At 34.2% G+C, this 12,561-nt stretch overlaps 1 protein-coding gene across 10 annotated transcripts in view; it reads left to right on the forward strand.

Annotated features, from left to right (window-relative positions):
• BCAS3 (BCAS3 microtubule associated cell migration factor) overlaps positions 1 to 12,561 on the forward strand; it is a 619,432-nt gene that overhangs the window by 226,512 nt on the left and 380,359 nt on the right. For all 10 annotated transcript variants that reach the window (XM_030295988.1, XM_030295991.1, XM_030295990.1 and 7 more), the window contains one exon: positions 10,103 to 10,236. In XM_030295988.1, coding sequence (XP_030151848.1) covers positions 10,103 to 10,236 — 134 coding nt within the window. The remainder of the gene's footprint in view (positions 1 to 10,102; positions 10,237 to 12,561) is intronic.

Consider the following 12,561-nt stretch of genomic DNA (forward strand, 5'->3'; position numbering starts at 1 on the left):
ATATCCTGCGACTTTGTTGAATTCATGTATCAGTTCTAATAGTTTTTTGGTGGAGTCTTTAGGGTTTTCCACATAGAATGTCATGTCATCTGTGAAGAGTGAAAGTTTCGCTTCTTTCTTGCCAATTTGTGTGCCTTTTAAATTTATTTTTGTTGTTTTATTGCTGAGGCAAGGACTTCCAACACTATGTTGAACAACAGTGGTGAGAGTGGACATCCTGTCTTGTTCCTGACCTTAGGGGGAAAGCTTTCAGTTTTTACCCATTGAGGATGGTATTAGCTGTGGGTTTTTCATATATGGCTTGTATGATCTTGAGGAATGTTCTTTCTATCCCTACTTTTTTAAGGGTTTTTAATCAAGACAGGATGCTATATTTTGTCAAATGCTTTTACTGCATCTAGAGAGGATCATGCAGTTCTTATCCTTTCTTTTGTTAATCTGATGTATCATGTCAATTGATTTGTAGACATTGAACCACACTTGCATCCCAGGAATAAATCTTACTTGATCGTGCTACATAATTCTTTTAATGTATTGTTGGGTTCAGTTTTCTAGTATCTTGTTGAAAATTTTTGCATCCATGTTCATCATGGAAATTGGTGTATAATACTCATTTTTAATGGGGTCTTTGTCTGGTTTTGGAATCAAGGTAATGCTGGCTGCCTAGAATGGATTTGGAAGTTTTTCTTCCATTTCCATTTTTTGAAACAGCTTCAAAAGAAGAAGTATTAACTCTTCTTTAAATGTTTGGTAGAATTCCCCTGGGAAGCTATCTGGCCCTGGAAGGCATGCTATTTCCAAGGCCCTTAGAGTTGTAAACCTCTGAAATTGTATGATATGTTTTTTTCCTGAATAAAGACAGGAGTCAAATTACTCTTCCCAATCTATACTTCCTTATCTTCCCAATTCTTCTACTTTATCTAAAAATTTTACGTTTTTGCCCGCCATGTTGTGAGGTGTACAATATGATAGGGTAAGAAAAACCATTCAGTTATGAAAGAAAATTATATTTTATAAAAATATTGAATCACTTTTATGCCTTGGTATCTTATTAGTGTTTTGTGTTAGTATTGTTCACTAATCGTTAACTTTATTAAAAGTGCATGGTTAAATCAAAAGTAATCAACACAAGTTTATTCTAAAATTGTATAGAAATTCAAAGAATCCTGAAAAAGATGGGTGAATTTTGAAAGCTGAAACTACCTAAATGTCTGACCTTCTCTAATTGTACAGTAATCTAGAGAGTATGGTGTTGGGCAAATATAGTTATAGGTGGATGGAATGGAATCCAGAATTTGATTAAACTCACATGGTCACTTGATATATGACCAAAACAGTAGGTGATTCAATGTGGATGGTATAATTGTCTGAAAAAATGTTGGTGGAACAACTGGGATATCCACTTGGGGAAAAAAATAAACTTTTACTTAATGTCATGTACAAAAATTAACTCTAAGTTGATCATAGACTTAATTTAAAATCTTAAACTGTAAATCCTCAAAAATAAAACAAAGGATTATATCATTGTGACCCAGGAGAGATAAAGAAAGAGGTTTAGGTAGGACACCAAAAACACAAACCATAAAATTGTTCTTCTTTAAATTAAGCACCTTGGGAAAGATATTGTTAGGAAAATTAAGTGGGATACCATAAAGTGGGAGAAAATATCATATATGAGATATATATATATATATATATATATATATACACACACACACACACACATATGTAATTATATATCATATTCATAAATATATATGTAATGAAGGGGCAAAACAATTAAAAATGGACAAAAGATTTGACCAGTCATGTCACAAAAGAAAATATGCACGTAGCCTTAACACATGAAAAGCTGTTCAACATCACCAATCACCAAGGAATATGGCATACTAAAACCATAAGAAATCATCAGATACTCACTGAAATGATTAAGATTTTGAAAGACTAACAGTATCAAATGTTAATGAGTCATGGGGCTCGTGGGAAAGTTAAAATGATACAGCTGCTTTGGCTAAACATTTTCAGTTTTTTTTTTTTTTTATCAAGTTAAACATACATATGAGCTAGCAGTTCTACTCCTAAATATTCACCTAAGAAAAATAAAAACATATGTTCACACAGACACTTGTTTTGAATCTTACTGGGGGTTTCTTTCACAATAGCCAAAAAGAGAAATAACTGCCGAATGGATATATAAATTATATGTCTTTATAATGGAATGCCACCCAGTAATATAAATAAATGAATGTAGTACTGTTACAGCAGTAGGTTTAACAAGGTATTGTGTGAATCTATTTACATGAAATTCTTAAGTAGGCAATATTAATTCATAATGACAAAGCCAATGAGTGGTTCCCTGGGGCCAGGCAGTGGGGATGGGATGGACAGCAGGTGGACACAATAGAATTTTATCACATGTGCTCTATCTTAATGGCAGTAGCCTAGGTGTATATATACTTGTCATACTCATCAAACTGTAGTAAAATGACTGCATTTATTGTACATAAATTATATATTAAAGGTTAATAAAGTTTAGAAACTTTTCTGGAATCTGAGAAAAAATATATTCAGCCACTTGGAAAAAAAATACACATAGACATGCACCACTTTCCTATATGTCTCTTGGATGAAAAGACCATTTAAAATAATAGTAGAATATTTAATATGAAGACCCATCGGATATAGCCAAAGATGTCTTCAGAACTCTAAATATTTCATGACGCTAAGTGAAAGAAGGAAAACAAAGTATTCGAATAAAGATGTTAGAACATTTAACGTTGAGACTCCTAAAAACGCAAGAGGATAGAAATAATAAGCTATAAAATAAGTGAGCTAGAAACCCAATTATGATTTTAGTTTTTCCCACATGGAAAAAATTGGTAAGAACCATATCAGATATTTTGGTCTAATTTATCTTGATCGTGGATATATGCAATTTTAGGAAGGGATAAAATGAATCATGTGTTTTATGTGTTCGACAGTGTGTACATCAGTGCCTTTAACAGTGTTTTTGAGCTTAAATTTTAGAAAGACTCTTACTATATCCTGGACCACAAATTTAGAAGAATACAGTGATGAGTTTGATTATTAGCATCTTTAAGCAGCTTAAGAAATCTGCTAACACTGACCCTGCCCACAGGGACACTTTGAGACCATTGTTTTCAGGTATTCACATTTACTTTAAATCAGACTTTAATAGGCTATTTATTGTGATTTTATGTATTTGAAGACCTAAAAGACCTTGATCAGTACTAGGGTTCTGTTTCTCTGCTTTTATGGTTACAAATTAGACTAGTAACTTTATTTTTTTTAATGTTTGTTTGTGTGTTTGTTTGTTTGTTTGTTTATTTATTTATTTATTTATTTATTTTTGAGAGTGAGAGAGAGAGAGACAGACAGACAGACAGACAGGCAGGGGGAAGGACAGAGAGAGAGGGAGACAGAGAATCCCAAGCAGGTTCTGCGCTGTCAGCACAGAGCCCGACATGGTGCTCGAACCCACGAACCGTGAGATCATGACCTGAGCTGAAATCAAGAGTCAGACAGAGGCTTAACTGACTGAGGCACCCAGGTGCCCCTGGACTAGTAATTTTAAAAGATAATTAGATAATGTGTAAGTTTTTAATCTGTACAAGTACTGATGGGGAAGTATTAAATTCACAAGAATTAATATCAAAATATAAAATTATTTTATGAGTGATATATTTTGAATTCCTATAAGGATTTCCATTTGCCCCAGCATATCAGAGTTTATATCTATTTTTGGAAGAGAGTGTGAATAGCTGGTAATTTGTTTTCCAATTCATATGGGTGCACGTGATAAAGAACCGTACAATTAGGGAGGTGTTATAAATAGGATACGGTAAAAAAGACCTACCTACTCATGTTTCCAAGATTTTATAACATATGCCCAGTAGAGGTTTGCTACTCTTTAATTTTGTCCTTTGGGCTAACCAGCTGACGCCCAGTTGAAAAGATTTATGTTCTTATGAGGCCGCAAAAGCCTTAATGTTCAGTCTCCAGCTACCTCAGATTTTGGAGAACGCCATGTACCATCAGCAGCTTCAGTCTCCACCCTCTAATGTTAATGCTCATCTATCAAACTTGAGGCTGAGAGTGAGGGAGAGGAAGCTTCCAGATAAACACACAGCAGCGCCTAAACAGCTAATCACTCTAAGCTTCCGCTTCCAGGCCCTATAATTAGAAGTCCTTCTTTTCCTTGTATTCCCAGATGACGCAAATGCTTTTTGTGGCTTGGCACCTCATTTGGGGCGTGGGTTTTAGTTTATGGCCAGGCTAGAGTCTGGTTTAGTCTTCTGATGCTGCATAAATAGTTCTTAAGCCACAGTCTACTCTGTACGAGTTTTTCCTTTTATGTATATCTGCTTTTTAACTTGTTTTCTAGAAAAAAAAAAAAAAAGCTTGTCTTTCTCCCAGCAGAATGTGTGCAAAAGAGGAAATTATAAATTAAAAGAAAACATGATTGTATAGTACTATACTAGTTATTTATTTCTTCTTTTTCTCTCTGCTCTTTTATTTTTATTTTATTTTATTTTTTCTTACTATTTTAAAGTTTTGTCAAAAACGGTAAGTTCATTGGTGGATCACAGAAACTACATTTACATGAGGAAATGGGAAAAAACTTTTGGGATAGGATACACAGAAGATAATAAAGATACATTTTCAGTGGCCCATTTCTCTAAAAATCTGAATTCATTTTACATATTAGAAACCAGACAGATGTTGAAAATCTAGGAGCATGTTGAAAAGTGTACATTTGTGATTATCATTCACATGTGAAACAATAATCCTCTTAATATGGCTACTAGGGACTTTTATTGGAGTGCTTATTATGAGTAAAATACTGATATGATTCTAGAAGAAATGAAGTTTATCTTCAGTAGGTGAGTCATATATTTGTATTATAAATATAAGCTCATCATTTTCCTGTCAGAATGTTTCAATTGAATTGTTTATCATGTGCAGAAAATAGTTTTGTAGTGGAAAAGTGATATCAGAACATAGTAGAATTGTGATAATTCAGACTTAGTATAACTCAGCAAAAAGTAGGAGTGAAGAAATATTGTTCACAAAAGGACAACTAAGCATTCATGCCCAACCTTAGAAGTTTGTTGGTCGGTTAACAACAATAAGATGGACAGAATATAAAGTATGTCAGTGACCTCATGACCATAGCTGGTTACAGGGTGGGATCTAGTTGTTATCTAAATGTTATCTAAATTGTTATACATTTGAAGTAGATCTCAATAAATAACACTTTTTTATTTTCTAAAATGTATTCTCTTGGAAATAGGCATCTAGTATGGTATTTTTTAATTTAACATCGTGACAAGAACTGTACCTTTTATTACCCTAGTAAATAAGAAGCTCAGATATACTTCATCTTTCTATTTAAATGCTTACCTTATCTTCTCACTAGTACTTAATATTCTTTCATACATTTTTTTTCAAAAGACAAAAGTTTTAGGAGTTAAAAAATGTGATTCTGCCTCCGGCACAGCAGAGTAAACTAACAAACCATTCTTCCCACAGAAAACAAATGTAAATTCTGGACAAAATATAAACAAACATGCACAAATTTAGATATGTGTATTATAGTTCCAAGAACGGCTGATAGAAACTTAAAGAGAGACACAAAAAAAGGAAATGGAAAAATTAAAATTGGATATTAAAAATATTGAAATCATATAGAAAAAGGGAAGAAAGCAAGAACAGAGAAACAAAGAATAAAAACAAGGAAACCATCAGAAAAATAATAAAAAGTAATAGAATGGTAGCTATAAACTCAACCAATAAGTTAGGCTAAATGTGAATGAACTACAAACACCAATTATAAGTCCAGAATTAGATTAAAAAAAAAAAAAAAACAAATTAGACCTCAATTATTACCTAAAACAAAGTCATTTTTTTTTTTTTTTATAAATTTTTTTTTTTCAACGTTTATTTATTTTTGGGACAGAGAGAGACAGAGCATGAACGGGGGAGGGGCAGAGAGAGAGGGAGACACAGAATCTGAAACAGGCTCCAGGCTCTGAGCCATCAGCCCAGAGCCCTACGCGGGGCTCGAACTCACGGACCGCGAGATCGTGACCTGGCTGAAGTCGGCCGCTTAACCGACTGCGCCACCCAGGCGCCCCACAAAGTCATTTTTTTAATGTTTATTTTTGAGAGAGAGAGAGAGAGAGAGAGAGGCAAAGCATGAGTGGGGGAGGGGCAGAGAGAGGGAGGCACAGAATCCAAAGCAGGCTCCAGAGCCTGACATGGGGCTCAAACCCACGAACTGCAAGATAATGACCTGAGCCAAAGTTGGACACTCTACCGACTGAGCCACCCAGGTGCCCCTAAAACAAAGTCATTTTAAGTACAATTATATTGATTATAAAAGTGAAAGAATAGAAAAGTATATGCCATGAGTGCACCAATCAAAACAAAGCTAGAGTGATGGTATCAGTATCAGAAAAGTAGACTTCAGAACAAGGAAATTACCAGGTTAAAGTGGGACATTATGATGAAAGAGGCAGTTCGCCAAGATGTCCTAAGAATCCTAAATGTGTGTGAACTTAAAAGTTTAATATTTGGGAGCTATATAATAAACATATCCACAATTATACTTGGAGATGTCCAGTGTTCAGTTCAATTCAATAGTAGAACAAGAAAGCAGGCAATCAGTAAGGATATTGAAGATCCTAACAACGCTATCCGTAAACTTGAATTAATTGACCTTTATAGAACACTCCAGGTGTTTCAAGTATACATGGAAGAGTCACCACGATCTCTTCTCAAATATAAAACAAGGTTTAACAAATTCCTCGTCATCACTAAAAATTAGTATGTGAAAGATACCTGAAAAATACCCAAATACTTAGAAAAGCTGAACAATATATCTTTAAATATCCCATGAGTAAAAGAGGAAATATCTAGAAAACATTTAGAACTGAATGCAAAAGAAAAGGCAGTGTGTCAAAATTTTGGAATTCAGGTTTACAGGGAAATTTATATCAATATATGCTTACTCCGAAAAAGAAGAAAGTTCCTGAAAAAGTAATCTAAGCTTCTACCTTAAGAAAACAGAAAAAAGAAAGAGCAAATAAACTAAAGCAGGGAAAATGAAGTAGCAGAAGATACTAATAGCAGAAGGAGAAAGATAGGCGAAAGCAGAAATTAAAAAAAGAAATCAGAAAATCAGTGCTACTCAGAATAGATTTCCTTGAAAACATCTAGCTAGAATGATCAAGAAAAAAAGAGGGAAGACAAATTGTTGATAACCTCAATGAAAAAGTGGACATCACCAAAGACCTTACAGGTATTAATAAAGGCCATTTCCTTGAGTTACAGAAAGTAATTCACCCAAGGACATTTAAATTAAGCCCCCAAATTTTACATTTTAAAATAATAAAATTTAAATTACAAAGAAATTAAATTAAAAATATTTAAAGGTATTTTTTTAAATTTTTTTTAATGTTTATTTTTGAGACAGAGACAGAGCATGAACGGGGGAGGGTCAGAGAGAGGGAGACACAGAATCAGAAACAGGCTCCAGGCTCTGAGCTGTCAGCACAGAGCCTGACGCGGGGCTCTAACTCACGGACCGCGAGATCATGACCTGAGTCGAAGTCGGCCGCTTAACCGACTGAGCCACCCAGGCGCCCCTAAAGGTTTTTTTGTTGTTGTTGTTGTTGTTTTTTTTTTTTTTTTAAAGGCCCATATAGTTTTACTGACAGATTCTACTGAAAATCTAAGTAGGAAATAATAGTGGTTTTCCACAATCTCTCTCTTCAGTTTCACAAGACCAGCTTTAGCCTGATACTGAAAACAGACAAACACGTAATTAGAAAGCTACAAACCAATAACCCTCAGGAACAGTCATGAAAATCTTAAAACCTTAGCTAATTGAATCCAGCAGCATATAATAAAGGATTTTGACCAGGTGGAGTTTATCCTAGAAATGCAAGTTTTATTTGACGTTTGATTTTGTTTGACATTTGATTATTTACTAAAATTCACCATATTAATTGAGTAAAGAAAAAAAATGCATAGTCATGTCACAGGTGTAAAACACTGTACACAATTCAACATTCATTCATTATAAAAACTATCAACAAATTAGGAGTAGAAAGGAACCTCCTTCACTTGATAGAGAGTATTTATAAAAAAAAAAACAAAACCTACAGCTAACATCATACTTAAAGATTGAATGCTTTCTCCTAAAATTTGGAAGACACGAATATTACTTCTCCCCATTTCTGTTTTCCTCAGCAGTGTAGTAAGTGAAGAAAAATAAAAGGCATGTAGTTTGTAAAGGAAAAAATCAAATTATGTCTATTCACAAACTACATGATAATCTGTAAAGAAAACTCCATGTAATCTACAAAAAGCCCTGACTAGAACTGGCAGACTATCCAGTCAATATAAAAAAAATGTCCATTATGTCTCTATATGCCAGCAGGGAATAATTGACAATTGAGATAAAATAAAAAGTACCATTTATAATGGATCCAAGAAAAAATGTATATAATTTATGTGCTCAACAGGAAAAACAAGAAGTCAAAGAAAACATATATCAAGAAATAGGAAGTGTTCATAGATTAGAAGGCTCAATATTGTTAAGCTGTCCATCACTGACAATTTGATTTATAAACTTAATATAACCTTCCCCAAAATCCTAAGAATTTTTATTTATTTAAGATTTTTTTAATGTTTATTTACCTTTGAGACAGAGAGAAACAGAGTGCGAGTGGGGGAGGGGCAGAGAGAGAGAGGGAGACACAGAATCTGAAGCAGGCTCCAGGCCCTGAGCTGTCAGCACAGACCCTGACCTGGGGCTCGAACTCACGAGCCATGAGATCATTACCTGAGCCGAAGTCGGCTGCCCAACTGACTGAGCCACCCAGATGCCCCCCTAGGAATTTTTAATATCAAAAATCTGATTTTGGGGTACCAGGGTCGCTCAGTTGGTTGAGTGTCTGACTCTTGATTTCAGCTCAGGTCATGATTCCAGGGTAATGGGATGAAGCGCCACATCTAGCTCCGTGCTGAACATGGAGCCCACTTGAGATTCTCTCTGTGTCTCCCTTTGCTACTCTCCCCACTCATGTGCTCTATCTAAAATTAAAAAAAAATCTGATTTTGTGTTTGGAAAGGAACTGGAATAACCAAAATAATGTTGAAAAAAAAGGTTCTTTCTTCAACATTTGATATAAAGTTATGGTAATCAAGCAAGTGTGGTATTAATGAAAGTATAGACACAGAAAATGATGGACTAGAATAATACTTCCAGGTGAAGACCTATGCAGATACAGCCAGTTCATCTTTGGCAAGTTGACAATGGATAAAGAATAAAGGATAAAGACCTCAGTGAGTAAAGAATATTCCCTTCAAGAAATCTTGCTAGAACAATTGGACATTGTTTGCAAAAAAAAGTTAGTTTGATACCTCACAATTTATACATAAATTAACTTAAAACGAATGATAGACCTCTATGCAAAATATAAAACTGAGATTTTGACAAGAAAACAAAATTTTTGTAACCTTGGATTAGGCAAAGAATTCTTAGCTATGACATTTCATCAAAATTAAAAACTTGCTATGTGAGACACTGTTCAGCATTTGAATAAATATTATGCCAGGGTAGAGAAACATTTTTAAACCGGTGGATTAAGTGTAGGGTATTTCAGATACACTGAAACTTAAAATTCAGGTTTTAAGAAGTGGCAAAAAATGGGAGCAAGTTTTAGTTCCATGGAGAGAAGTCATTTTCACATTCTTTGTTATCAGATTTTCTTTATTAAAAGGCTTGTGAACTCTCCATAAACTTTTCTCTACTAGTTGTACAGGAACCTCATAAAACCTTTACAGCTAGTATCCTCACTATGCTTGTATACTGATATGGCATTAAGGTTTTGTGTTCATACAGGAAAAAGATGCTGCATTTTAATTTTTTTTTTAATTGGGGAAATTTTTTACATCTTTGGTCATTTTTTCCTTCGATGATATTTTAAAGCATAATGAATATTTTGTGAAAATATTTCATCAACATACATAATTGTTTTTATTTTTACTCTCTTTTTGGTGTGTTCTTCAGGAATGCTTCTAGTTACAACAGACACCCTTGGCCATGACTTTCATGTCTTCCAAATTCTGACTCATCCTTGGTCTTCGTCACAAAGTGCTGTCCATCATCTGTATACTCTTCACAGGGGAGAAACTGAAGCCAAAGTAAGTTGTATATTTTTCAGAAGGTGTGTGTGTGTGCATGCGCATGCATGTGTGTAATATGACATCTAAAATAACTGGTTATTTGTATCATATTGAAGCTTAATGTTAGTGACAACATACTATTCTTGGTGATAGAGTATATCAGGTAATTAAGAAAAAATATTTATCCTATAAATATTATTCTATATAAATATTTGGCCCCATAAATACATAAGTAGTAGGTGAACAAGTCAATGAGTGTTGATAAAACAAAAGTTCCATAAGTTCTATTTATCCTTCTCCTCCTACCCTGTACCATTTCTTGCCCCAGCAAAAACTCTGTCATCTATCTGATGTCTCTTCAGGTGCATGCATACATGTACACACACACACACACACACACACATACACATACATGTAAACACATATACACAAAAATAATTGAGTTTTGTAATGTATGACTATATGGATAATATTCAGTGGTATGTAGGAGTCAGTTCACAGTGGCTAGTGAGAATGAGTTATGTACATTTCTCCCAAACTCTGGATATAGTGACATTGTGTTGGTGGTATGAAATCATCCATGGTAAGAGTGTTTACATAATTGGAGTCAGCAAACACTACAAATCAGAACTATTTTTTTCTTATGCAGCCAGCTTTTAACATTTAGCAACACATCACTGTGCACACATGTATGGGCATGCCCACATCCACACATCCACACACACACAACCACATATGTAATTTACTAAGCATTTGTATTAGGCACCATGCTAAATGCTTTTACATGTATTTAATACTCTTAATATCACTTGGTAGATACTGTGATAGCTTAATAAGCTAAAATCCCAACTATTCTTTTGTTTCCCAGAGCCTGTGGTTATGCATTTACCAGTACACTACTGTAAATACTTTATTCTAGCTCATACTTTATTTTAGCTCATACTTTATTTTAGCTCATAAAATACTTTATTCTAGCTCATACTTTATTTTAGCTCATTGCCACCCACCACCATTTATTGACTAGTCTTGTCCTTTCCCAATAGTCTAAAATGCTGTTTTAGAGGGGCACCTGGGTGGCTCAGTTGCTTAAGCATCTGACTTCGACTCAGGTCAAGATCTCACAGTTCATGGGTTCGAGCCCTGCATTAGGCTCTGTGCTGACAGCTCAGAGCCTGGAGCCTGCTTCGGATTCTGTCTCCCTCTCCTCTGCTCTCCCCTCCCCCCTTGTGCTCTGTCTCTCTCTCTCTCTCAAAAATAGATACACATTAAAAAATTTAAAGAATTTTCTATAATAAAATGAAACATCTTAAATATATAGAAATCCATGAGTTTATAATGATACTTTAAAAGGAAGCATTGGACATAATTGTAGGTAGCTTGTTTACTAACTCATTATCCTCAAAACTGATAATTAAAGAGAGAATATTCAGCATTTACCTTGTCTTCCTTGTATCAATTTAATAAGATAACTGAATAGTTGATGAGGTAAAGTTTTTCCTTATGGAAGAGTTCCAGTATTAAAAATTTTAGAATTTAGATTTAGTGTGGAGGTCATTTTGTAATATATACACAGAGTGAATTATGTTGTACCCCTGAAAGTAATATAATGTTGTATGTCAATTATATGTCAATTAAAATAAAAGTTAGAATTTTAAGAATCACCATTGTCACTACCCCTAATGAAACAATGAATTTAGGCAATAATCATCTGTATTTGGCTTTAGCTGATGAGTCTTAACATTACCAAAGTGGAACAGTCAGATATCATTATGTGCTTCCTGATTTGTGTAATAGGATGTATATATACAATATCTTCTATGAAATATTTCTTCCAAGTCCTCTCAATTAAATCTGAATCTAATTCAGCCCCTAAATATAATTAGTACCTTACATAAAAGACAGAGATAGAGGGTCAAGTTAAACAGTATCTTGAGAATGCAGCTAGCCAACTCTGAAATGTAGGAAGTTCCTCATTTTAAATGTGGCCTGATTTTTTCCAAGTTTTTTATTTAAATTCCGGTTAGTTAACATACAGTATAATATAAGTTTCATGTGTAGAATTTAGTGATTCAGCACTTACAATATCTGGTACTCAACATGGACAAGTGCACTTCTTCATCCCCATTTAACCCAATCGCCTCTGATAATTGTCAGTTTGTTCTCTGTAGTCAGGAGTCTGTTTCTTGGTTTGCCTCTCTTTTATCCCCTCTATGTTCATTTGTTTTATTTCTTAATTTCCACATATGAGTGAAATCATATGGTATTTGTCATTTTCTGACTTATTTCACTTAGCTCCATGCACGTTATGGCAAATGGCAAGATTTCATTCTTTTTTATGGCTAA

Source organism: Lynx canadensis, chromosome E1 (assembly GCF_007474595.2).
Source record: "Lynx canadensis isolate LIC74 chromosome E1, mLynCan4.pri.v2, whole genome shotgun sequence".
In the NCBI taxonomy this organism is placed as follows: Eukaryota; Metazoa; Chordata; class Mammalia; order Carnivora; family Felidae; genus Lynx; species Lynx canadensis.